Raw genomic sequence first — 27,568 nt, 5'->3', positions numbered from 1 at the left:
TCAAGTCCGAGCCCCGGGGCTGGGGGAGCTGGGGTTCGTGTGCCTGCTGGCCGCACAGTGGGTGTGGACGAGACCACCGTTGGGATACCTAACAAACACGGGCTCGCAAAATGGGTTTCGGCACATCTGGCAAAGCTTTTTGTCCGAGAGCCGAACTGAGCTTCCTTTCAGCTTCATCTGCAAAAAGAAACAAAGACAGGGACGCCTGTGACATAAGTGACACCGGTCTTCAGAGCTGACACGCGTCACCCCGTGGGTTGTTACCATCACTGGTGAGGACAGCTTTAAGATCAATTTCTCGAAACAGAGTATCGGCGGTGAAAATAAACAAAAACTCCCTCCGGAACTGGAAAAGTCAAAAAAGCTACAAAACCGCCTTCTTATTTCCCAAAAGTAATTGCTGCTTGTCTGGCGGAGGAATTGCTCACCAAGATCTTTCAGACATTCTCTGAGCTCTGATCTGTTCAAGCAAGGCCTATTACAGAATCATGGGGCCTTAGAGCTGACAAGACCGTGAAAGCTGTCTAATTCCCTGCTCCCCTCGTCTGCAAACAAGAAACGTTAAGGCCCAAATAAGAGACTGGGTCAAACCCATGGGGTTGATCCGTGGCACGTTCCCGAACGGCCCCAGGAAACGTCATTTCCTTTCTTTAAGTGTTAACTAACAAAACTAACAAAACTTTATTATTTCTTGTCTGATTAAACAGGACCTGAGTTCTGCAAGCTAAAAGCCTTTCTGCACAGTTTGCATGAATCAGCCCAGCAAGTCGGCCTAGTGGCAGGACGGGGCGGCGGCTTAGTGAGTTCACCCTACTCGTTAGTTTCTTTACTCATTCAGCAAAATTCAATGCCTTCAAGATGCCAGGTTGGCTCAGGAATACCGAGATAAGTAAAGGAAGTTCCTGCCCTCAGAGAACCCAAAGCCTAACAGGGAAGGGGACGGCTATGGATGCAGCACGTGAGTCGGCACACGGGGCACCCGTCTGCTTCAAGGGACGGGAAGGTTTCACAAATGAAAGACTCAGGCGGGGTTTCGAGTAGGCGTTCACCAGGCAAAAAAGGAAGAGGTGAGCCGTCTCAGGCAGAGGAAACGGTGGATTCTAAGGCCGTACGTACGAAACGGCAAGTCCATTGGGAGGTTCTGAGCACCCTGGGACGGGCAGGGACGGGCCAGAGGAGGGAGGCTGAATCTTGCCGGCCTCAGCTTCTCCACTGGGGAGTCAATGAAGGCTTCCCAGCGGGAGGAACACGGCGGATTCCTGCTCTGGAAGGACAGGTTCCTGGCTGCGGGGCGTCTGGGCCTCACCAGAGAGAAGCCTTCTCTGGATAAGCTTGGGGAGGTTATGGACTGAATGCCTGTATCTCTCGCCAAACGTCGAGGCCCTGACCCCCAGTGGGATGGTGTTTGGAGGTGGGCCCCCAGGACAGCCTCAGGGCCCTTATGGAGGGGGAAGAGACCAGCGCTGGCTCCCGGCCCCGTGAGCTCAGTGAGAAGGGGGCCTCAATGGGCCCCGAATCCGTCAGCGCCTGGATCTCGGGCTCCCGGCCCCCAGACGGTGCGAACGGGATGCGTGTCGTCTGAGCCCCCGGCCTATGGGATTTGTTATTATTAGTCACAGCAAGCCCAGGGGACAGAGACGGGGACCCGTGAATCGGCCTGCAGTCCACAGCTGGGATCCTGTGTCCTGTGTCACCTCCTGGTGCCCCTGCCCCCCCTTCTGTGACGGGGACGCAATTGTGCCCGGAAGTGCTGTGCGGATGCAGTGACACCGTGACGTGCAGCGTGGACCAGGGCCCGGAGCGCGGCTCTGCGGACCGTCAGTGTCTAAAAGGGGCGGGAAGCTGCCCCCACCGCACACCTGCCGGCCAGCTCCCGCCTGGGCTCACACACCTGTGTCTGTGTGAAGAAATCACGTGTGTTACAGAGAAGAAACGGACAGGGACTGTTTTTCCACGGGTAAAACCGACCTCAAATCACACGTCTCGCCCGAGAGGGCCGGGCTCTCACCTTGTCGTACTTGTAGATCAAGTTTTCTGACTTGGCCAGGCCCATAGCCACCTGCGTGGTCCTCCGGGCGTGGACGCTGTCCCGCACGGCCCCCGTCAGGAACGGGCAGAGCAGCTGCACCGACCACGTACCCGGCAACAGCTGCAGGACCTGGGCCGCGTCGAACTCGGTGGCACGGCGGTTCAGGAGGTCCACGGCGGCCACGGCCAGCTCGGGCGCAGAGGGGCCGGGGCCCAGGTAGATGGCCAGCAGGAGCTGGAAGAGCCGTCGGCGGTACGGCGGGGCCCGGCCCTCGGAGCGCCACAGGCAGTAGCCCTCGGCTGCCGGGAAGTCGGCCAGCTCGTGGACCAGGATGCGCAGGGCCCCCTCATGCTGCTCCAGCTTCCCGAGCAGGATGGCGTTCTCCATGGGGAGCCCGGCGCCCCGGATCCTGTCTGTGGGGTGGGACCTGCAGGTTAGAAACGGCAGGGCCCGCGCCAGGCGGTGCCAATCCAATGCCACAACTGCATGGGCCATGCGCTTAAGAACGGGCAGAGCAAGGCTGGCTGCCTGGACGCCCCTGAGCTCTGCCACCCGGGCTGCCTGGACGCCCCTGAGCTCTGCCACCCGGGCTGCCTGGACGCCCCTGAGCTCTGCCACCTGGGCTGCCTGGACGCCCCTGAGCTCTGCCACCCGGGCTGCCTGGACGCGCCTGAGCTCTGCCACCCGGGCTGCCTGGACACCCAGAGTTTAGGGGTGTCCACGTAGCCTCCCAGGAGGGCCGCCATGTGCCTTAGGACAAAGTACATGTGTCACACAAGCATCATTCAGGCCTGAGTCATGTGCTGCTGGCCACGAGCTCAGTGTCGTCGAATCAACAACATACGTTAAATAAGGTGTCTTTAAGCAGAAACACACATAAAGAAGGTTACGTATTGATCGGCTGGTGAAAATGATGTGACCAGAGGTTCTCGGGAGCCTGACCCTGCACTCCTCCAGGTATGACGGCTCAGTGTCCGAGAACTCAGCTGTGGAGACTCTACAGGACACAACTACCGCGAACAATGAGAATGGGTGTAGTTAATGGTCAGAGAGTGGTGTTAAAAGCTGCTAAAGAGAAATGTATTAACCCAGCAAGGACAACCCGGAAATCCCACGGTGCCCGATACCGCAAGAGACAAGTTCAGTCTGCCGGGTCCTGCTCTGAGGGTCGTACACAACATGGACACTGTGGTTTCTGCCCTGGAGGAAATGAAAACCAGACCCCCTCCAGGACCCCCGCCTTCCTCCAAGCCTGTGGCAGCCGAGTGGGGTGCTGGGGGCAGTGCCACCCTCAAAGCCGTGATCAGAGCTGGAGCCTCAGAAGGAACTGACCTGAGGGCTTCAAAGCAAGTTCAAAGCAGCTTGTCTCAGCAGACATGCAGACCTCCCAACGCCCAGGGTAGCCTTCACGTCATCAGCTAAGGGGCCCTATCCGTTTCCAGAGGGTGGAGGACGGACGAGGGGGCTCGCCTGCCCTCCAGGAGGCTGACTTTGTGCCACAGAGGCTCCCAATCCACCCCCTGCCCCCGAACAGAGACGAAGAGGTGCCAAGGCCTCCGTCCCTGCCCCCACCCCCCACCCCCGCCGGTGACGTTTATGCAGAGAGATGCGCTCACCCAGCAGAAAGTGGACCTGGTACAAATCGGATTGCTGGAGCAGACGTCGTAGCTTCGCCTGCGTCTCGGTCACTTCTGCATCCTTGCCACTGGCGCTGGGCCTCTGTTGCAGCACCTCGTCCAGGTAGAGGATGGCTAAGTGCGTGTGGTACCCCTCCTTCTACAGGACAGGAGGACAAGCAGACAGACAGCAGTTGCTAGGGGAGCCCAGAGAACGCCCCCTAACCAAGCAGCCAGCAGGTGCCTGAGACTGGACGTGCAAGGTGAGCGGGGGCTACAGGACAACCACAGAACACGCGTACTGGGGCAAAAGCTTTCAGAAACCACGACACAGAGGAGCTGAATCTAAAATCTATGGGAAAATATCTCATTTTGAGAAGTAAGGGCCACGGGATTTAGGTATTCTCCAAAAAAGGGACAGCTTTCCTCATTTCCTTTAAGAATAACAACAAGGAAAAAAAAACTCTAAAAAAAAAAAAAAGAATAACAAGGAAGGACAAGAGAAGAAAATATAAGCGGAGGAGACAAGAGATGGAGGGTGAGAAAAAAAGCTACTTAGGCCACCGGTCTCTTTCACGAACATCCAGCTCCCTCCCTGACCTCCCACGCGTACAGACTGAGTGCCGGGAACACGAGACATTACGTTAGACCCACGGGCCAGGTTCAGGTCCCGGTGATGCCACCGCAGCCCACGCAGCTCAGCCTGCGCTCTGGGGCCTCACCTCCAGTCTCCTGTCCACGACCAGATGTTCTAGGTACTTGACCAGGGCTTGTGGGTATTTCTTAAGGCAACTGATGACATCATCTGGGTTAAACCTACTCTGTTCGTCCACAGGTCTCTTGGTGAAAACCTGAACTCCGACCTGAAAGAAGAATAGCAACTTATTTATAATGCTTTGCAAAGACCCCATCTTATCTTCATTCTGAGCACTGTCCGCTTTGGGTAAAACCACTGTCAAAAACATGACGATTTGCGGGACTTTCCTGGTCGTCCAGTGGTTAAGACTTCGCCTTCCAATGCTGGGGTTGCAGGTTCGATCCCGGGTCGGGGAACTAAGATCCCATATGCCTCGCGGCCAAAAAACCAAAACATGAAACAGAAGCAATATTGTAACAAATTCAATAAAGACTTTGAAAATGGTCCACGTCAAAAAAAAAACAAACAAGAAAACACGACGATTCGGAAAAGCAGTGCAGATGAAGCACTGACAGAGACAGGAAATGCCGCAGAGCTCCAGCCGGAATTCCTTCTAAAAGGGTCGGAAACTAAGGAACCAAACATTTATTGGTGGTAGGTTTTGACAATCCGTGAAGCAACAACTCTGTAACGTTTAGATCATCCTTGCTGGATCATAAATGAAAGAAGATACAAGCGGCTGAAGATTCAGTGAACTCGATTCTCCAAACGCCCATACCCACCGTGTGCCTTACCCACGTGGGACCCAAGCCCACTCAACAACAACAAAGACCCAACACAGCCAAATAAAAATAAATAAATTTATAAAAAAAAATACTAAAAAGAACCCCTTTCATTTATTATTGCCAAGCAATACTGCATTTTGTGCATATACATTTTATTTATCTATTCATCAAGTGATGGACACGGTTTTTTCTTTCTTTTGGCTGTCGTGAATAATACTGCCGTAAATATTCGTGTACAAGTTTTTATGCGAATAAAGGTTTTCACTTCTCTTGGATGCATACCTAGGAGTGAAATCGCTGGCACATATGATAACCCTGTTTAACCATTTGTAGAACCGCCAGACTGTCTTTCAAAATGACTGTACTGTTTTACCTTCCCACCAACAATGAATGCTAGTTCTGATTCCTCTGCATCTTTGCCAACGTGTACTATTGTTGTCTTTTAAATTTTAGCCATCCTACTGGGTGTGAAATGGTTTTGATTTACATTTCCCTTAAGGATTAATAAAATGACTGATGAAAACAAACAACCAAAAAGGGCCCTTCTATGTCCCCAACTCACCCCCCCAAAGGGGGTTGGGGACATAGAAGCAAGGGCGACGGTCTGCCTGGTGTGCCCCAGGCCCGGCTCCACGCCCTACAGGGCAACAGTCTGGTCTTTCTCCAGCCCGCAGAGAACAAGGGACCAGATGCCGTTAGGGATGGGGGTCGACACACGGGTGTTTAAGAAGATGCTAAGACCTGACCCGCGGTGCCTTCTGCTTTCCTACACAGTGGCCTGCCCCCACCACACGTGTGCAGAAGCACTGAAATGCAGAAATTCCCCGAGAGCTGGGATTCAGACGGCTCAAGCCATGTATTAAAAGGGGGGGAGAAAAAAAGCGGAGAGAAGGGTTAAAGTGTAGCTTGTTTTCCCACCTAGAATCAACTTTTCTGTCCATTTTCACCAGTCCCCCTGCCGCCCCTGAACGAATGCGTTTACGAAGCACAAACCTCCGGATTTTTCTGCAAGACCCAGTCAGCATACTGCCACACAAGGTCCGGGTCGAGGCTGTAGGTGAGGAAATCCACGATGTACTCGTACAGGTCTGAGCGCGTGGAGTCGTGAATATCCCCGTTGACGATGCTCACCCACAGCTGGAGAGGAATAAAAAAGAAGGTAGGGAAGGTTACATACCTCTTAGAATTAGCTCAGAAAGGGCACGTGTTTGTTTGTCTGGCCTTTCAATATTTCAAAGTGGCGGGAGAAACTTTGGAGGTTTAAATCCATTTTAATTTTTTCACACACATGAAAAAAAAAAAAAGAGGGGACACGGTCCAGGAAATCAGGAACATAAAGCACCAGGTTCTTTTTCTTTCCTTTCTAATGAGATCACAGTAATACAAGTAGTAAATGTAGTCTATGAGGAGACTTGGATGCATTAAAAAACGTCTCTTCCTGAAATGAAATCATCAGTGACAATGTTTGGACACAGAAGACATTCACCTACATCCATCAGCCGGGCTGTCTCAGCCTTCTCCGTCACAGGAATTTCTGAGTTTGAAGACCTTTTGGGACTGTGAGAGTCTGATGTGCTTTCAAAACCTCTGGTGACCCTGTGCCCTGGTGTTCCTACTGTCTTTTGCATGGGGGCTCAGGGTAGATTTTAATAATAAAGTCCTTTGCTATTTCATCCAGACACTTCCCTGCCGTGTAAACTGAATCTTTTTTTTTTAATGCTCCACTGTGCACATGTACTATTGTTTTTATTTTTTTAATTTTTATTTATTTTTTATTTATTTTTGGCTGCGTTGGGTCTTTGTTGCTGCGCGCAGGCTTCCTCTAGTTGTGGCGAGCGGGGGCTACTCTTTGTTGTGGTACGCAGGCTTCTCACTGCGGTGGCTTCTCTTGTTGCGGAGCACGGGCTCTAGGCGTGCAGGCTTCAGTAGTTGTGGCACGCGGGCTCAGTAGTTGTGGCACACGGGCTTCGTTGCTCCACAGCATGTGGGATCTTCCCGGACCAGGGCTTGAACCTGTGTCCCCTGCGTTGGCAGGCGGATTCTTAACCACTGCGCCACCAGGGAAGTCCCTGTAAATGGAATCTTACTTTCAGAGCCTCAGAATGAAGTGGCCTCATGAGGGGTGGCAGAGATGGGAGCTGCCTGAGAGCCCCCCTGCATCGTCGTCTGTGCCGTGGTCCTCACCCACCTGTCCACACTGACTCCTGAACCACACCATACCAGCAAGCGGCCCAGGAAACAGGCAGGCAGTGTAAACAGCTTTCGTTTTGTCACAGGCAGCCGTAATTCTGGTAGCAGCACACCAATGTTTTTTATGTTACTAGTTTCTTCAGCGCTGAATTCCCCAAATCAAACAAACTATTCACACAGCCATTGAAATGTGTCATTAAAAAAATTCTGCCATATATGGTGATTTATTCCATATTATTTCAATTTTGTAAACGCCTGTCTATGTAGCTTTGCTAATGTTATTAACATACTTATAACAAATTCTCAGAACATGGTGTTTTAAAAAAATAAAAATTTTAGCTTTGACACCCAAATCTGCTCTTAGCCATGGGGTGTATGTTGATGAGAACCTTTTTTTTTTTTTTTTTTTTTTTTACCTATTCCACAATCGTGTTACCACGGTAATTTCTCAAAGCAACCGGATACGCTTGGTGAGTTTGGTGAGCACTGCTGATGCTCTTGGCCGCTCAAAAAAGATGCAAGACAAGAGACAAGATGAGAAATTTGGGTGCAAGAGCCCCTGCCAGGGCCCTGAGCGCTGGCTCAGTCCCCAGCTCTCCTGCTGACCAGCGGTGCCACCCAGGCAAGTGAGTGGCCTTGGTCAGCTTTAGTTCTGTCACAGATGACATGACAACCCAGCTCTCTGGCAAGACTTATTGCCACTAACAGTGGAAATTACAACCTGTTACTCACAGCCTTAATTTTTGATAAGGCAGTGGAGTCACAGGCCTTGTGGCTCAGTAAGAAATCCTATTTTTCTTACATTTTAAACAACTCAGTCTTGAAAATGTTCTTTAAAGAGATGGAAATATGAGGCTTCCCTGGTGGCACAGTGATTGAGAGTCCGCCTGCCAATGCAGGGGACACGGGTTCGTGCCCCGGTCCGGGAAGATCCCATATGCCGCGGAGCGGCTGGGCCCGTGAGCCATGGCCGCTGAGCCTGCGCGTCCGGAGCCTGTGCTCTGCAATGGGAGAGGCCACAACAGTGAGAGGTCCGCGTACTGCACACATACAAAAAAAGAGATGGAAAGATGAAGAAAAGAAAATTCTTGGGGCTTCCCTGGTGGCGCAGTGGTTAAGAATCCGCCTGCCAATGCAGGGGACACGAGTTCGAGCCCTGGTCTGGGAAGATCCCACATGCCGCGGAGCAACTAAGCCCGTGCGCCACAACTACTGAGCAAGCCTGCGCTCTAGAGCCCGCGAGCCACAACTACTGAGCCCGCGAGCCACAACTACGGAAGCTCGCGTGCCTACAGCCCGTGCTCCACAACAAGAGAAGCCACTGCAATGAGAAGCCCACGCACCACAACTAGAGAAAGCCTGCGCACAGCAGTGAAGACCCAACGCAGCCATAAATAAATAAAGAAAAGAAAAGAGAAAAAAAGAAAATCCTTGGCCAACATTTCTCAAGCATTCACTTTCTAAAACAGTACTATTTTTGTTTTGTAAAAAAGGTTGTGGATCAGGCAAGACTGGTCTCTATCAATTTGTAATTTTTTTTCAAACAGGCTCGGTAGTTGTGGCACACGGGCTTAGTTACTTAGCAACTTAGTTGCTAAGTTAAATGGTGGTGATTTTTAAACAGTGCTGAGATGCCTCTGAACTCACCTGAACGGCAGCAGCGTCTTGGTGGTTGTAATGATAGAGCAGCCCCAGTGCAAAGTACCTGGAAGAAAACTCAGGGTAAGTGCACCCTCTCCTGACCACCCACTGCGGGCAGTACCCCCTCAGCAACGCCCTCGGCCCTGGGCCCCCAGCCCCACATGAGCTATTCAACTGACTTCAACAACAAATTTCAAGCACCAGAAAGATTCTCCTTTCTGTTTATTTACTTATAGTCGGAAAATGTATTCCCTATCGATTTCCAGAAAGGACCGTATTCACATCTAAGATGAGCTAAAAAATAAAACTATAGTGATGCTATGGAAGGTCACATTTGGAATTGCTTTACAACTTGCTTCAAATACTAGTATGATTTGCCATCTCTTCAGCTAACCATTATTAACTTATCACGAGGTATTAAGAAGGGATGCTGTCTGAGCCATTCTGGGGTAAGGATTTTGAACGGCAATAAACGCCAACAGTATGCAGGCACTGCAGAGAACAGAAGGTCAGGGAGAGTCAGGCTGGGGGGACCCAGAGTTCCAGGCCCTGACTTTCAATCCAGGCTTCATTACTTAGGGACTGTATAACCTTGAGCAAGTAGGTTACCTTCCTTGGCCCTTGCCTCCTCATTTATAAGCGGACAGGGTCGGTGACAACACGGGCATCGCCCGGGCTGTGAGCTGTTGCCACCCTCCCACGCTCACAGGTGCGTCCTCTCCTGGCCCTCTTCCCCAGCAGGTGACCGGATCAAGCTGCCCCAGGGGGCCATCGGATTTCTTCCCTCAAAGAGCAACCTCTCAAGATATTGAACTATTCCCTAGAACCCTCCTCTTCTCCCGAAAGCTTTTAGAAAGTTACACTGACTCCGCCAGACCCTCCCTGCCATCCCAAGTCACCGCCATAAGCTGTCAGTGCATTTCCTGGTTCCTAAATAAATCACTCCATCCCACGGTGCCTTTGGGAAACTGAGGAAAACGGCTGAACAAGCCACTTCCCACGTGGAGGCCAGTCACCAGCCCATGACATCCTGCAACTGAACAGGGTCTGGATCGTGAGCCTGGGTCTCCGTGGAATTTCACCAGCACCTCCGCCATGTCAAATGCATTCCAAAAGTCACAGGCAAAGAATCTTACAGGGAACTCTCAAGCCCCCCGGCCCTAGAAGGGTTAGACCACCGCCTGCCCCCAGGATGAAGAAGCTGCCCGATTTAACCACGTCATCACTGCAGACGGGCCCCCATCGTACCCGGTGGCCGGTCGGCAAGTGGGTGGGTGCCGACCAGCTCACGTCCGTAATGAAGGAGTTTGACCCCGTAACCTTTTATCCACAAGATCCGGAAGCCTCCCTTTCTGTCTGTTTATCCAGATGCCCATCTGTCCGCTCAGTCTGGCCATCAGTGGCTGCAGTGCACTATCGTTTAACCGACATGCGTGTGGCATCTCGCACAGCTGAGTCCCACCCACGTGGAAACTGAACGAGCACACCGTTGACTAACAAGGCCTATGACTGTTCGATCTGTCAGGAAGGAGCTGGCGCGAGAGTTGTGCCCTCTAAGACCCCTGCGGTGGATCTGCAGACCGTGATGAGGCCGATAGATCCCGAGGGTGCCGGGTGGTCCCCTGATGAATGCCTGCGACTCAGAAGTCACGCTGGTGCCTCAGCTGCGTGACAGCTTCCCGGGGGTGGGGACGAGGAAGGGCCAGGCAGGGAGCCCCGGGTTCGGGGGGAGCGTCCGGGGGGCCAGAAACACTCACTTTTTGTGCTTCTCCAGCCAGGCGGCGCTGTCGGTGAGCAGACAGAAGTTCTCGGTGACCAGGAGGTCCAGCAGGCTGTCGTGGTCAGCCTCCGTGTACAGCTTGAGCAGGGCCGTGTCGATGTCCTCCTTGTAGCCGTTGGCCACCTCCGTGCTGCGGACCTCGTTCAGGTAGCTCATGAGGAAGCGCTTGCACTTGGCCACCTTCTCCTGGTCGCCCTGGGTCAGCTGGTTGAGGTCTGCAAACTCGTGCAGAGGAGGGTGGGACCGGGTGAACGAGGAGGACGTGGGCAGCAGGAAGGGGTACAGGGAGATCAGCTCCCGCACGTCGAGTTGGCCGCTTCTGCAATTACAGTGTCAAACTAAATGAAGCAAAGAGAGAGAGAGAGTGCACGCAGGCACACGGGACGACACTGGACGGGTGCGCTGTCTGCACGCCGTCCGCAGCTGCACGGGCTGCAAAGCACCGCCAGCCGGGCACCGCCCACCCCCAGACCCCACGACGGAGCAGACGGCTCGGCGGCCGCAGACGTGGCACCTCCAGTGCTGCGGTGGGACATGGGCCCCCGCAAACCCAGGTGGGGGGAAACGGCAGGAGGCACAGCGGCTCTGATCAAAGGCAGATTCGGAGGAGGCCCCGTGTACATCTCCTCCCTTACGGCTCTGAGTCGTGCGGAATCTGTTCTACACGGACATTTGGAAAACTTCTTCTACAGGCGATGCCTTCGTGGGACATTGAAGGGCGATCACAGCGGGTTTAAGTTCATCTTCTGAGTGAGCGTGAAGAGCCACTGCTTCCCAGGGCGCACCTGACCCCCAGCCCAGAGGAAAGGCTGCTGGAGGGGGAGGGGCTGAGACAGGCCTGGGCTGGGGAGGGAGAGGGGTGGGATGGGTGCTGGTGAAGGGGGCGGCCCACGCGTGCAGGATCCATGTCATGCGGAAGGGACCTCAGCTTCCTAAGACGGTGGGCCAGGAGCATGCCGTTTACAATGTCCTCAGAAGAACAGTTTTTCAAGTCTTCCCAGAAGCCCCTGCTCTTTCTCTAAACTCAGAGCTTTTGGTAAAATCTCTGGAGGAAAGGGAAAGTGAACCATCACGTCTTCCTAGGAATCCTTCACAGGCTATCAAACACGCTCTTTAGAATTGCCTCCTCGGGCTTCCCTGGTGGCGCAGCGGTTAAGAATCTGCCTGCCAACGCAGGGGACACGGGTTCGAGCCCTGGTCCGGGAAGATCCCACATGCTGCGGAGCAACTAAGCCCGTGCGCCACAACTACTGAGCCTGCGCTCTAGAGCCTGCAAGCCACAACTACTGAGCCCATGTGCCACAACTACTGAAGCCCACACGCCTAGAGCCCGTGCTCCGCGACGAGAAGCCACCTCAATAAGCAGCCCGCTCGCCCGCTCGCAGCAACTAAGACCCAACACAGCCAAATGTATGCGCCTTATCTGCCCTACCTTCAAGACACAGGACAGTGACCCTCGGGCTAAGGGGGGCAGGGGGCACGAGGGGTGTACACACGACGGCCTCGCTACTTCTCCCCGGAGCACAGCACCCACGGCGGCCTTTCCCATCACAGCCACAGTGGAGGTCTGACCGCGGAGGGACACTTAGAAGGCTTGCTACCAACACCTCAGATTACCTGAAGAGTTCTTTAGCCTCCAGGAACTGAAGCTGCGCAAACTGTATGAAGCCCGCCTGCTGCAGGACCCGCCGGTACATGACCTGCAGGGAAAGACAGGTTTCATCACTCTGACCTGCCCTGGAACTACGACAGGAGGCGAAGCTAAGTTTCTGGTCATAATCCAGGCTAACCGTTAACTATTACGTGGAAACCTGAAGTTACAAGGTAAGGTAAAAACGAGGCTTATACGAAATGATTTTCAACATAAACACGTATACATGTCAATCAACCCCTCATTCCTGAGACCAGGTTGTTCTCTAAGCATCGTTCTTTCTTCTTCGTGGATTTCCCATCCATCCCGATCCGTATTCCTCCTCCCACACTCCCTGGCTTTCTTGATAGCTTCCACCTCTGGTGCTCAGACGGATGTGAACATCGCCGGCGTCCCTGGGAGCCCGGAAGCTGCCCATCCTTCATTCTTGTGGAACTGACTCCTCACACCAGCACTTCCGAGCATCCTTCCGGAGCACGAGGCCCCTCCCATTTAACGACAAACAGATAAATACACAGGTTTTCCTGCCGAAGCTTGGGAGACACTGTGTGTTCTGTCCCCTCCCCCCAACGGTGATACACAGCCACATCCACACCGCAGCCCGAGGAATCCTGCAATAAAAGTGCCGTCGATCTGTGTCTAATACAGTCCTACCCAAATTTCCTGGACCACAGAGCCCTTTGTTCTGGTAACTTCCAGAAACAGCAATGCACTTAAGGAAGCTACCCTGTGGTGTCTGTAATTCCACCCCCTCCCTGTCACTGTCCAGCCGGTCAGCTTCAAGCTTTGTCCGCCTTTGTCTGAAAGGCCTTGTGGACCCGTCTCTGCTCTGTCCTCACTGGCTCCATCACCCCAGCCCGGGCCCTCACCACCTCACAACTAAAGACTCTAACTGTGCTTAAGACCCTAGGACTTCAATCCCTCCCCTTTCTAATCCGTCCCGCTGTTTGATACGCCATAAATTCCTTGAAGGCATGTACATAATTCATCTTAGCATCCCCACACCCTGGCAGAGTACCTGCCGTTTAAGTAATCGCCTATTGACCTGATCCGTTTTTATGAAACTCCACTTTGTCACTCGCTGAACCCGTTTTACAGATAGGGACATCCTGTTCAGAGATGCTAAGTTTTTAGCCCAGAGTGACTAACGTGGAAGTGGTCGAGCCACGGTTGAAACCCGGACCTTTCTGCTTCTAGAGCCCAGTTCCTCCCTCTCACTGGCTCACCCAGGTACACAGCAAGTGGCTAACACTGTTACCCCTGAAGAAACGAGGGAGATGGAGACACCTAAAGGCTGCTGCTTCTGATCAGCTCTCAGAGGGGCTTGTTCTCCAAAGCACAGCAGCATCTCCTCCCGTCCCTTCAGAGCAATTCCTGCAGAGACGGCAGGAGAGGCAGCTGCTTTTTCATGACTCTCTTCCCCGACACCAGCTACGTCTGACGGGAAAACCGGCCGCTGTATGCCGCCAGCAATAAGTAGACAGGAGCGAGGCCAGGTTCTGTTGTGAGGGAATGCCAGTTCCGTCTCTGAAAGGAGAAGCAACAAAGGCCAGCCACTTAGCAAGAAGGATAAAAAGGCCCCGTCAGCTGCGGCAGAAGAATTCTCATTCACACTCAGGCTCGCTGGTGAGAAATCCGCTGAAAGACAATTTTTCCCTCGTGGCTGCAGGATTCAAATGTCACCCACTCTTCCCCTTCCTAAAGGGAAATCAAAACTACTTCTGCGGGGCTTCCCTGGTGGCGCGGTGGTTGAGAGTCCGCCTGCCGATGCAGGGGACGCGGGTTCGTGCCCCGGTCCGGGAAGATCCCACATGCCGCGGAGCGGCTGGGCCCGTGAGCCATGGCCGCTGAGCCTGCGCGTCCCGAGGCTGTGCTCCGCAACGGGAGAGGCCACAGCAGTGAGAGGCCCGCGTACCGCAAAAAAAAACAAACAAAAGAAACCCGTCCCTGGTCACAGGTTAACACGTGTAATTGTGGGAGCACAGAGCAAGCATTCAGGGATGTGGTGGACTCAGAGAAAAGGGCCTATCTGAGCAAGGTATCGAAACCTGTACTCGGTGTTTAGAAGTTCACTCCACTGATAGAAAATAGCACAAATAACAAGTACAGAAAACAGGGAGGGCGGGGAGGTGGGTGAAAGCACGGGGCGCTGACGGGGCAGCGAGGCTGGCCCGGCCTTACCCAGGGATGCCCAGAGGCCAGCCATCCCTGCAGTGGGTCTTTGGACGGTGGCACTGGCTATTCTTGACTTGTTTTCAGGATTAGAAGTGTTTTAGGATGGCTCCTGGAGTGCCTGCACAGTGCGGGGCTCAGGCGCGCGGGGCTCAGGCGCGCGGGGCTCAGGCGCGCGGGGCTCAGGCGCGCGGGGCTCAGGCGCGCGGGGCTCAGGCGCGCGGGGCTCAGGCGCGCGGGGCTCAGGCGCGCGGGGCTCAGGCCGGGGTCACGGGGGGAAGGAGGCTGGGGAGGCGGGCAGGGCCTGGCCGTGAAGGCCCCCTGGTGCAGACCTGACTGTGGGCAGGGAGGCACCCGCGGAAGGATTTCCAGCTGAGGGTTTGATAGACGCGTCAGAAAGCACCTTCCGCGGGGCCGTGGAGGACGGACTGCAGACACGCAGGAAAGGGGCTTGAAAACAATTCAGGCAAAACGGGAGAAGGGTCCCCAGCAGCCACGTGGGCATGAGAACGAGAGCCAAGTTCAAGGTCACTGGGGGTGCACGTCTGGGGCACATACCACAGGGGGAAGGCAGGGAGCGTGCTAGGTGGACAAACCCCAACTGGGATGTCAGACGGCAGAGCCAGACGAGCGCTAACACCATCCACTACCCACTGCGGAGCTGCTCTCAGGAAAACGGGAGGAAAAAGCAGAAATCCAAGAACACGGGCAGCCTCCCTAAGAAAATGGGACCCACTTGAGGTGTGCCCACGGGTGTGTGCAAGGAGGGGGCCCCCGACACGTGCCCGTCCGGACACCCACGAGCTCCCGGGGCCCACCCTCGGGACCGAGAGGAGCTGAGAGCGGCAGAGCAGTGGCCAAGGCTGCCTCAGCACCCGCCTCCCCACGCGGATGCGCAAGGAAAACGCGGCAGACACAGGCGCTCCCAGCGCAGAAACACGCCCTGAACCGATGGGTTTCTTCTTTGTGCTTTTGCTGCCCCCTGCTGAATGCTCATAGATCATCTCACTCAAAAATGAGGAATACGATGGGCGAGGGAAGGACTGAGAGTGTGGGCTTAGCAGATGCAAACTGTTCTCTGTGGGACGGAGAAACAACAAGGTCCTACTGTAGAGCACAGGGAACTACAGTCAACAGCCTGGGATAAACCATAATGGAAAAGAATATGAAAAAGAATATATATGTATAACTGAGTCACTGCTGTATGGTAGAGATGAACACAACACTGTAAATCAACTAGACTTTAATAAATTTTTTTTAAATGAGGAATTAAGATGCAAAGTTTATCAATATTTATCCTGTGACCATAAATGACACGTCCTGACCTCTTCCACCTCCGGACTCTACCCTCTGCAGCGTAAAGCCACTGAGGCCAGAAAGCACAGCTTCCACAAACCACATCGTCCTGAAAATCTGGCCAACAGAAACAAGAAGGGGATCGCTATGAATTCATTAGAACTTTTAATGATGGACTTAGATGTTCACATGAAGCGTGTACACACCAATATTACGCTTGATTATTCTCAAATACATAGAGTAACCCGAACTCACCTCGCGACTGATCAGGGAGCAATTTTTAGGAAACCTGATTTCATCAGACACGAGAATAATTCGTGTTTGCTTCATCAATTGTATTGATCACACCAACGATATTAAAGTTAGCGTTTCTAAAATGCATTAAAAGTTTTCTCCTAAGGAAATGAATTAGATGGATTCCGGCAACATTAGATGGTTTATCTAATGTTCACAAAGCTTTTTCTGTAGATGACATAAACCTAAACTCTACAAATTCAACCCCATCCCAAGAAATATAAATTCTGAATTGGGAGACAAATTAACCTGAGGTTCCCTCTTTTCGTCTGTAAAAACTGTGCCCTGAGGCTCCTCTGGAAGAAGGATGCTGATTAGAAATACAACTTGGTGAGTTAAGCGCGGGAATTACGTCAGAGGCTCAAATCCCGACTTGGCCTCTGCCGGCAGCGTGACTTCATACAGCTGTTGGTCCGGCTGCTCTGCAACCTGCTTCCTTATCTGTACAACGTGGAGACGCAGAGAAACTTGAATGACGGACAGGAAGCGGTCTGCAGGGCCCGGGCACTGAGATCCTAACGTTTTCTAAGCCGGCGGCCTGGGGGCCCGCTGATTACAAACCTGAAATTTTTCCTTTGGAATGTTCCTCCGGGCGCCTTTCGCTAGAACCAGAGCCTCCTCCACTCTCCGGCTTGCTAGAAGATCCTGTATTTGTTTTTCCAGAGGTAACGGAACCAAGACGTAAACTCCTTTACTTGTGGCGACGATCAGTCTTCCTGGGAAGAAAGGAACACGGTTGGAAAGGGTAAGAACACAGTGCTGGGAAGAAAACACACCCCCTCGCCCAAAGACAGCACGAGCGGCTGTGTGACCAAGGTCATCACAGCGCCCCAACCCCGAGCTCCCACAGCAACCAGAAATGAATGCTTCTCTTTCCTCTTCCCACCATCAGAAAAGGGCGAACTCTTTTTTTTTTTTTTGCGGTACGCGGGCCTCTCACTGTTGCGGCCTCTCCCGTTGCGGAGCACAGGCTCCGGACGCGCAGGCTCAGCGGCCATGGCTCACGGGTCCACCCGCTCCGCGGCACGTGGGATCTTCCCGGACCGGGGCACGAACCCGTGTCCCCTGCATCGGCAGGCGGACTCCCAACCACTGCGCCACCAGGGAAGCCCAAGGGCAAACTCTTAACAGTACATTTCCGAAGTAAGGGATATTAAAACGTTTGGCCTTTTATTTATTCTGAAATGCTGCTAAATTTAAAACCAGTTGAGTAGGTCCACAATGAGGCTACAGTGCTCAGTCCTGGAAAATAAGCAGAAGAATTATGCTATCCCGCGTATAAAACTTTTGAAAACTTCTTTTCTCTCCAGGGTAGTCAGTTTACAGGAAACTAAGATTATAACGCAACATTCTGAACCATAAGATAACATTTCACACTCGCCCGTCATCCAGAATCACCCGATCTCGTCGTTACCTTCTCCCTTCCCCACCGCCCCCTGGCACCACGATGCCTGGCACGGTCTACTGGGGAGTCGGACCTGCCACCCAAGGCAGCTCCACCTGCCAAGCTTCGAGAGCGACTTCTGCTCCCTCTGGAGACACGTTTTTAAGCTAAACTATCACCTGTTCCCGGGAAGCGGTGGAACGACCTTGTCTGTCTGTCTGAAGGTCGTTCAGGGTCAGCAGAGCCTTTTCTTCTCCGTCCTCGTGTGCATCCCAGTCCCACCGCCTGGTCTCCCCGCGCCTGCATCTCCCCTTCCTGGCCTCCCTGCCCGGCTCTCTGTCTGCATCATCTGTCCTCCGTGTCAAGCTACATCACTGTCCTCGCACTCAGATGAGGTTCTGCCCCTGCCCTGCACTGGTGTCCCTCCTTCTGGGAAGCCTCCCCGTGTTCCCGCCGGGGGTGGGTTACGTTGCCAGCCTCTGCGTGCCCGCAACCGATCCCCTGTGCCCACCTCCACCCCTCAGTGTGCACAGCACGGAACACTGTCCTGAATAAGCTCTCCCGGCACGCGTGTCAGGGCCCCAGTCAAGCCCTGACACGCTTCACGTGGGACCTCGAGACTCAGCAGGTCTGCGTCCCCAGCACCTAACATAGGAAGGGCAATGTCTGGGGAGCCCCAGTCCCGACACGGCAAGGGCAATGCACAGATCTAGATTAGCTCCCAGTTTGAAGAGGATATCATCAAGGGCATTCTTAGGAAGCCGGGGAAATCTGACCACAGGCAGGGGCTGAGAGCACATTTCTGGGGTGTGAAAAGGGCTTTGTGGTCACGCGGGAAAACGCCTGCTGAAGGATTCCGGATTAAGCGCCATGGTCTCCTCCACTTACATTCCAAACTGATCAGCAGAATGTGAACCAGTACGAAAAAATCTAGGTGAATGGGGGGCAGGGATTCAGTTTGTTTTTCTTTCAACTTTTCAGCACGTTGCAAGATGTTCACAATAAAATTTAGGAAAAGTAAAATAAATCCCTCCCTCCCTGGCTGCCCTGGTCCGCTGCAGCCTCACCCAGGCCAGCCCTTCTCATACAACAGGCACCACAGTCCCTGTGAATCACTTGCGTGGCCCAGAGCCCAGAGTTCCTTCTTCGGCAGATTTGTGCCTGCCTTTCTCTCTGCATGAAGGTTCTTTCACACCACATCCACTTGGCAGATTCCTACTCATCCTTAAAGGTTTGGCTCAAATACCACCTCCTACAGGAAGCCCTCCCTGGTACTTCTAGGAAATACTTCCTCCTCTGCTCTCCCAATTGGCCTTATTTTGTTGCTATCAAGCTCTCAAACTGCTGTGGCTATTTGTTTCACTATCTCCCTTTAACCTCGGTGCCCCTGAAGCACAGAGACTGTATTACCATTGCCTGTGGATCTTCCACGCTCAGCAAGAGGCCAAGTTCCCAATGGACGCTTAATAGCATTTAGTGAAGAAATACAAGCATAAGATTCCGTGGAAACTAGTACCTTCAAAATCCTGGAGGATGTGACCTTCCTTAAAGGGCAGGGTCTGCTTTTGCTGTTGGTCCAGCATGCTGTGAACGGTGATGAACTCGCTGTCGAGGGCAATGACGTATGGGAAGCAGACGGCTGCTCCAACCACGTTCTCTGACCAGTGCACGGGCGCGCGCTGAGATATCCCGGCCACCGTGGCAAACATGCCTGGGAAAACAGGAAGGGTCAGGAGGGCTTCAAGGAGCTGGGCTTTGCTAGTTTGTTTTCTGTAGATGTGTCTCAACGCAGAATACCTGCCCTTTCATTGCATTTCGAGATCGGAAAGATAATATAACAGCGGCGTGACTATTCTCGTGAAGAGAGCCGCTTTCCCCAGGATGTCTACATCAGTATTTCCTTCCAATTAAACGTGATGTTAAAAACGTGTACATGCACCCACATGAAGGTGTATACAGCCCACGTCCTCACATGTGGGGAAAAGTGACTTTCACACAATTTAAGAAGCTTCACAAGCTTGCTTCCACATCCGGTCCTCCAATGGGTTTGCATCTCTAAGTGCCAGCTCTTCCCTATACATTCACTCAACACTGAACGCATTCATTCAGATACTTATTGAGCACCTACTGTGTGCCGGCCACTCTACAAGCCTTCCTATCCAGAACTGTCTCTGTTCAGAGTTCAAGTCTAATTCTGGATACACGTTCTCTCTGATGCAGGGATACAACCAATCTTGCAACTGAAAACAGAGAGCTGTTAAGTGTTCGTCAATGATAACTTCCACAGTCAACCACGGTTCATCTATTTCGTACATAAAGCACTAAACTACATTTCCAGATGAGCTGGATAGAGTCCATAGATACTGGGGTTTATGAAAATCACGTTCACCCAGTGAAGTCAATCCATTTTAAGTCAGTTTTCAAAGTGCTTGACATAAAACGCCTTTAAAAACGTGGTACGTAAATCAACTATACTTCAATAAAAACAAAAAACGGCATGCCATCGCCTGCAAATGATTGGATATTCCTACAGTAGAAAAACGGTTTCTATTACACAACAAAGAAGCAGGGAGAGGGAGAGAGACGGAGAAATACACACAGTACTTTAAAACAATGGAAAGTGTCTCAAATATATGATAGGAGCAAACTTCCTAAGCCTATGAAATCACCGACCCTCCTAAATTTTCCATGGTCAGAAAGAGTGAAATGTATTGTACTCAATCAAGTACAAACCTAGCTCTTTTCCTCCAAAGTAGGCTGTTCTTGAAAATGGGTATCAGGGGCTTCCCTGGTGGCGCAGTGGTTAAGAATCCACCTGCCAATGCAGGGGGCATGGGTTCGAGCCCTGGTCCAGGAAGATCCCACGTGCCACGGAGCAACTAAGTCCGTGCGCCACAAGTACTGAGGCTGTGCTCTAGAGCCCGTGAGCCACAACTACTGAGCCCACGTGCCACAACTACTGAGCCTGTGAGCCACAACTACTGAATCCCATGCGCCTAGAGCCCGTGCTCTGCAACAAGAGAAGCCACCGCAATGAGAAGCCTGCCCACCACGATGAAGAGCAGCCCCCGCTCACCGCAACTAGAGAAAGCCCATGGGCAGCAACGAAAACCCAACGCAGCCAAAAAAAGTAAAATAAATAAATTTATAAAAAGAGAAAATGGGTATCAGGTGGGATCACACATGCGTGTCCACGCTGTGCTCTTGCCTGACACAATCTGGGGCACCTCCTGCAGGGGCCACTTGTACGTCCAACACTTGTTTGGCTCTGCTTCACACTTAAAACATTGGCTCTCGTCACGTGAGTTAAAATATTGGCTCTCGTCACGTGAGTAGCACCAACGAAAACCCTGTCGAGATGACAGAGCAGTGATCCTTAGAGAGAGAGTGTGTGTGCGTGTGTGCGTGTGTGTGTGTGTGAGAGAGAGAGAGAGAGTGCATCTCCTACTAAGGAAACACATTCCTCCCCCTTCAGTATTTCCCTTCCACCCTTAAAAGTCTCTTAAAATCATTCCAAAAAAGACTAACTCAAGAGAAAAACAAAGGATACGCATCAGTAATTCACAGAAGACAAAATGCAAATAGCTAACAAATTCCTGAAGAGATTCCCATATTCCTTAGTAACCGGGGGAACAGAAATTAAAAAAAAAAAAAAAAAAGAAAAAGTAAAAAACCAACTTACACCCATCAGATTGGCCAGAGGTTCCAGACTAACAGCACCAAGTGTTGGTTTGGTATGAGGAACACTTTTGGAGAATAATTCTTTATCAAAACTGAATAGACACTGACATGTTAATCTGGTGATTCTACTTTTAAATCGATGGCCAATTGACAAGCACAATGGTCACTGGGGTGTTTTTAAGAATAGTGTAAAATCGAGAATAATGCACCGAAAGAGTATGTGGCTTCGGGTGAACCCACCACGAACAGAAGAGAGAGCTCATGTATTACATGAGAACAGACAAGAAGAGCCGTAAGTCCACGTGCTGAGCGTCAGCTTAAAGCGACCGCCGACCTGAGCCGCGCCCAGGAGCTCCCGGCGGTGAAGGGGTTCAGGGAGATGCACTGGTAACCACCCCCGTGGCAAGAAGCACGAGGGTCCCCGGGATGCAGGGAAGTGGGTATGTGACCCCGGAAGAGAGCAAACCCTGCCTGGGATGCTGAGGGTCAGAAAGTCAAGTTCAAGTTCGGGGCAGAGCAGGAAACGCTGACCAGGAAAGTCAGGCTGAACTTGTTACAGGGTTACAGGGACCTTAGGAAGGCTGGCCTGGCAGGAGCCTGGAAGGAGGGACAGACCCAAACTCGGGGGAGGCCAGGCGGCCGCCAGCCACCAGGAAGGAGCCCCGAGTCAGGCCAGCCGGGGGCTCTGACCGAGGAGGGGTAACTTCCGGGGCGAATCATGGAACTGGGCACCTGACTTAGAGGGAGCGAGAGTCAAGGTCACTGTGCGCCATCAGAATAAGGACCGACACAATCGGGAGAGTCTGAGACCAAGCCGGGGTCAGGACGCAGGGCTGGCAGGGCATGGACCTCCGGGAGGGGCGCCTGGAGCTCCAGTGCATCCTCAGGGGTGAGGGCACCCTTTCTGCGGCAGGAGAGCCAGGGGAGGCCAGGCCATGGGGAGAGGAGGTTCCTCTGAGGCTGGCGAGGGCTCCTCCTTACTTCTTTCCAGAGCAGACCAGGAGTCAAGGAGTTTGGTGGAAAACCCCGGAAAGCTCAGCGCCAGCAGGTAAGAGGGGCCGACAGGGCGGTGGGTTCTGGGCCAGGGGTGGAGAGGGCACAAGAACGAAGGCATGGACTTTGGCACGTCTGACACTGTACAGTCACAGAGAGGACGGAACTAAGGTCTGAGTTACCCCACGACTGCATCGCCGAAGTATTCAAAGAGCGTGAAACATGTGGAGGGAGAGAAACTCGAGGTGCAAAGCTTGAGCTTGGCAGGAGGAAATGAGGTTCGCACCCTCTCGAATTTTCCGAGCATTTAGAACCAGACAACAAAAGAGCCCAAAGGGAGAGAAAAGCACACCATCTGCACCCAGGCGTCTGGCAAATGTAACCTGGTGAGGGGACAAGCATACAGCAACCCCAAGGAGCCTGTGAATTTCAGGTCAAATAACCGTGTTCTGGATAGCACAGCTCTCACGGGAGCACGGACACCAAAACGCTGTCCAGCCTCGCCCTGGAATTAAATCAGGGTCGCCGCACTTACCCGCTAAGGCCGGGCATCGCCCGACCAGGGACTATGCAGCACAGAGGACCAGACATGAATGTTCTTGCAATGAAAAGGGCAGAAACCAGAGATCAAGAACAGAGGCTTCTACACAAAAAGAAAAGCAGAGGATTTCACTGGAATAAAAGAGCAGATCGGTAACTGGCAACCAGCGGTCCAGGTCAGGTGGAGTTAAGGTGCCACAGGTCCACTCAGGAACAGGGGCACCGTTGTTGACACCCACACACCGATTCTAGGCTTGAAAGCAGGTGACACGCGCTATTGTTTCTATATCGTCAAAGGCACACAAGTGCTGTCAACCTGCAAATGTACCACGTTTGTAAACGGTACACCTTCAAAAACCATTGCTTTCCACTGGGTTGTTTTTCCATTTAGACGGTTTCCACCCTCTAAATATCAGTGGACCCCCTTATCTGAGCTGGGAGGGGGAAGGGGGGCCATGAGGGGTACGGAATAGCTGAATTATCTGTATTGTCCAAGAAGCATTACCCAAGGATAGAGTTTAAAGTCACAATAATCAATTGTATCATGAAATTCTCAACGAAGCGCGGCTAAAATAGTACAATTTAAACTAAAGCACGGAGTTCCCTGGTGGCCTCGTGGTTAGGCTTCTGGGCTTTCACTGCCGGGGCCCAGGTTCAATCCCTGGTCGGGGAACCGAGATCCTACAGGCTGCGCGGCCCCGCCAAAAACACAAAGCAAAACAAACACAAAAAAACTAAAGCAAGGGACTTCCCTGGTGGTGCAGTGGTTAAGAATCTGCCTGCCAATGCAGGGGACACGGGTTCAAGCCCTGGTCCAGCGAGATCCCACATGCCGCGGAGCAGCTATGCCTGTGTGCCACAACTACTGAGCCCGCACACTACAACTACTGAGCCCAAGTGCCACAACTACTGAAGCCCACACACCTAGAGCCCATGCTCGGCAACAAGAGAAGCCACCGCAATGAGAAACCTGTGGACTGCAACGAAGAGTAATCCCCGCTCACCACAGCTAGAGAAAGCCTGCACAAAGACCCAACGCAGCCAAAAATAAAATAAATAAATGTATTAAAAAAAAAAAACTAAGGCAAAAAGTTAAGAGCAATTTCTCATGACAGGGGAGTGGGCACATGGGATCTTCAGGGGGGAAGGCAGTGGGCAAAATGAAAACATAAGCGTTCGTATGTCTGCCGGTACATATGCATTCATTTCAGTAATTTGCTTGAACTTAATTTCTGAAGCCCTTTAACGATGGTGGTGATTACTGTGTGGTACGCGGAGCCTCCATGTAGTGAGGTATTACAGAGCTTACAAGGGATCTCCAATTTGCTTGTAATCACACCTGTTACAAGCAGAACAACAATTAAGAAGGTTGGTTCATTTACCACGATGCCCAGGTCGTTGAGACAGATTATTGAGGAAAAATGCGGCCTGAACATGATGGACTACCATTTCCCTTCAATCTGGACACTGAAACCAACACAAGGATACTGGAGTCAAATGTTTTCACAACAAAGCCTTTACATCCAAAGCAGGCTCCAGCTCATCAGTAAGCAATCGGACTGATGGAAGAAAACAGGAAACCCATCAGGCGAGGCCCAACGGCATGAGGAGACTGACTATACCTGAGAGGCAGCCACCGCCACCAGCGAGGACAGACAGACTCCTGAATCAGGTGTGGGGAGAACAGACAACCATACAGACGAAGAGGAAATCGAATTCACTCTTCACTATAAGAAATGAAACCATAAAAGTACCAGCAGAAAATCTGGGTGAATCTGTCTACAACCTGGGAGAGGGGGAAACATCCCTAATAATTATGACCCAGAAAAGAAGCAAGAAAGTACAAAGGTTAATACATCTGATTATATAGAAACGTGTAAGAAACGCCTTTTCAGGGTAAAAACTGGAGATATTCGAAACATGTCTCAGATAAGCTGGTATCTCAAATATATAACAAATGCTAAACTAAACAGCTAGCGAGAAGGGATAATTATCAGAAGAAAGGCAAATGGCTCTTAAATTCTTGAAAAATGTTCCACCTTGATTATAAAAGGAGAAATGTGATTAACACCACTGAGATGCCATTCCTCATGGGCCAGACGGGCAAAAACACGAAAGTCTGACAATATATGGACGCTGCCGGCAAAGCTCAGGGGAAACAGGCACCAGGGGAAGAAAAAACGGTACCTACCACCTTTGTCGGGGGTGAGGGGAGTGGGTGGCACTGTCCCCCTCCAGATTCACATGCGTTTACATGTGGACTCAGCAACCCCATCTTTAGAAAGATTCCCCACAGATACACTGGAAAAATCCAAACAGATAAGCTCCTACTAATACCATGGACTGGAAAAAACCCAAATGCCCACCACCGGGGCCTGACTGAGGCACGGTGGTCCCTCCACACGGGAGAGACAGCCTGCAACTCTGAAGGAGGGAGATACACCTATCTACATATTCATTTATAATTTTTTTTTGAAAATGAAAGGACAAACACTAATAAAGGTTACTTCTGGGGGAAGGAGACAGTAGGGGAATGTACCTTGCTGTGTGGATCTGACGTGGAAACTTGTACATATTTACAGAAGAAAACAATGAGAGAAAGCAATTTCTAGAAATGGAAAGTGAAACAAAGCACATCCGTCTAACTGTATATATATCCCGTTGTTGGCACAGCCACATGGATGGGAACTATTCCCAGTGACGTTAAATGCAGAAACGTGACTGCCCGTTCCGAGTGGGTTACACGGCCCGTACCCTGAGGACAAAAGAACTACAATCAAACGTTTTCTGATGATTACGTGGTGGGCGCGGTGGTGTCGGTCCTGTCCTTCTGCTCTATGTCCTGTGGGGCAGATCAAAGGAACAACCACGTCACGGTGGGAACCTACTAGGATTTGGGGGTGGGCGGGAGGAGACACAGGCACGCAGACAGACGGGGTCAGGGCCCGGTAGCCCCAAACTTGTTCCATCGATATGCTCTCACGATGGGTTTTATCTTTAAATAATGCATACTTCCCAGCTCTGTCCACCCAAGAGACCTAGAAACAACGGACCCCAAGCACCTCCAGCACCCAGACTGTGGTCTCTAAACATCAGGGGTCCTCGGAGAAATGGCGGAAACCAGATCTAGGGCAGGAAACGTACAGAGGGACCCCGGACACCTTGTCACAGCAGAAGGCAAGGAAGATACCAAAGTTCCCGGGGCGTGGGGAAGGGGCTTGCAGTCAACCTGAATAAACCACCCCCAAGGGCAGATGGACTGAAACACCACATACATTTACATCCATGATTCATGGTGACACTTCACTTAGGGAAGACAGAAGGGTCATCTTTCCGAAAACCTCCTTCTCCTGCCTTTCTTATACGATGATCCTGGGGGCAAACCAAGTTAATGAGAAGCTTCTCTTGCAGAAGGTTCCAGTCGACAGGAAGGAAGAATGGACTGCAACAGAACGCTGCCCTTCGGCAGCCCCTTGGGACTTCAAGGATCCAGGCACTACTCCCATAGCCGCGGACATCACAAAGTTATAAGAGGGCAGGAAGACAGGTTAAAGACTATGGGTGTTAAGGGAGACTCACTCATCTCAGCACCTGCTTGTCCCAGACACACACACTATGAACCATCCACGACCACGACCACCGATGACATTAGGAGGCAGTGCGGAGAATGAGGAAGGCCACACCAAACAGCTCAAGCCCTTTTAAGCACTTAGCTGCTAGACGCTTTTTGGTGGGACGAAACCTCAGTCAGTAAGAGAAAACCAGGGACATACCCTTGGAGCCTCCACCTTTGAAATCATCTGTTAAGTGAGCTCCCTCAGCTCCTTTCAGAATGGAGAATAAAACCAACCCACTAGGAAACCCACCCACAGGAGAAAATCTTATAGAGAAGTCTTACAGATTCTTCTTTGTGTACTTATCCCCTTAGTGGAATTCTCTCCCCAGAGCCATTGTCAGGCTCTACTTTAGCACAAAGGAAATGTGATTCTAAGAGCGGCCTATTTTTGTTCCATTAAACCCACACACAAAACAATCTAATGAAAACTGTGCAAGCACTGGGCGTGCAGTTCTGTTGGCACGAGTATCTAGTTTTCAGAACCACAATCTCCCTCTCCGAGCTCAGCGTGAATTCAAGGACGGAACGCGGGGAGACCGGGCAGAGGTCGGCGAGGTTAGCCAAGGCGCCTCACCCAATCCGCCGGGGCCTGCCAGGAGGAACTCCTGTCTCCCTATCCTCTTGACGATGGGCCGCTTCTCCTCGCTGCAGAAAGGAAACAGGTCCTGGGCGACGCCCGTGCTATAGTTGAGGATGATGTACTGCGTGGTCAGGGCCAGGCACAGGAAGTGGCCGTCCACCGCCACTGCCAGGGGCTGCTCCGGAGTGGACACCTCCCTGACGATCTGCACGCGGTCCTCGTACACCAGGAACACCTGGATGGTTCTGCGCTTGACGGAGATGATGCAGACCTCCACGCAGAAGGGGTCTCCGCTCACCGGGTTCTCATTCAAGGCGAAGGCCGTGGCCCCCTTGATGCGGGCACCCGAGGGCACGGGCTCCAGGCTCAGCATGTGGACCAGGGTGATGGAGCCGTCACAGAGCACCAGCAGCCGGTGGAGGGCCGACGCCGCCCGCAGCTCATTCACCGGCTTCTTGAAACCCAGGTGTCTGTGCAGCTGCTTGGTGGCCGTGAACGTGGCCGACCCACCGGGCACGGTCTTCTCCTCCAGCAGGAAGTGGTACACGAAGCAGTCGCTGGTGCCCACGTACAGGTTCCGGCCGCAGCACTCCACACACTCCAATGACACCCATTCCCTGTCGCCCATCAGCTGCTCCCGCTCAACGGCGGGGACCAGGGTGAACGCCTTGGTGCTCATCATG

General features: G+C 52.3%; 1 protein-coding gene across 1 annotated transcript; it reads right to left on the bottom strand.

Moving 5' to 3' along the window:
- On the bottom strand, window positions 1-27,567 carry TGFBRAP1 (transforming growth factor beta receptor associated protein 1). The gene is made up of 11 exons (XM_065891377.1): window positions 26,880-27,567; window positions 18,992-19,186; window positions 16,653-16,807; window positions 12,296-12,378; window positions 10,656-10,997; window positions 8,905-8,962; window positions 6,061-6,204; window positions 4,368-4,508; window positions 3,646-3,805; window positions 2,009-2,442; window positions 1-177 (listed from the first exon to the last, which is right to left on the bottom strand). Exons 1-11 carry the CDS (start codon window positions 27,565-27,567, stop codon window positions 1-3), a joined length of 2,577 nt encoding a protein of 858 aa, XP_065747449.1.
- Between the last annotated feature and the right edge of the window lies 1 nt (window position 27,568).

This window comes from Phocoena phocoena, chromosome 14 (genome assembly GCF_963924675.1).
Source record: "Phocoena phocoena chromosome 14, mPhoPho1.1, whole genome shotgun sequence".
Taxonomy (NCBI): domain Eukaryota; kingdom Metazoa; phylum Chordata; class Mammalia; order Artiodactyla; family Phocoenidae; genus Phocoena; species Phocoena phocoena.
The sequence above is the reverse complement of the archived record's forward strand: the minus strand, read 5'-3'. Positions and strand labels throughout refer to the sequence as shown.

What these genes read in the sequence shown, in the direction of transcription:
- TGFBRAP1 (XM_065891377.1), bottom strand. Translation starts at nt 27,567, where the DNA reads ATGATGAGCACCAAGGCGTTCACCCTGGTCCCCGCCGTTGAGCGGGAG. An exon ending in TCTTGCAGAAAAATCCGGAG is followed by an intron (nt 4,509 to 6,060) that starts GTTTGTGCTTCG and finishes TTCTTCTTTCAG; the next exon opens with GTCGGAGTTCAGGTTTTCAC. An exon ending in TCGTGGACAGGAGACTGGAG is followed by an intron (nt 3,806 to 4,367) that starts GTGAGGCCCCAG and finishes CCTGTCCTGTAG; the next exon opens with AAGGAGGGGTACCACACGCA.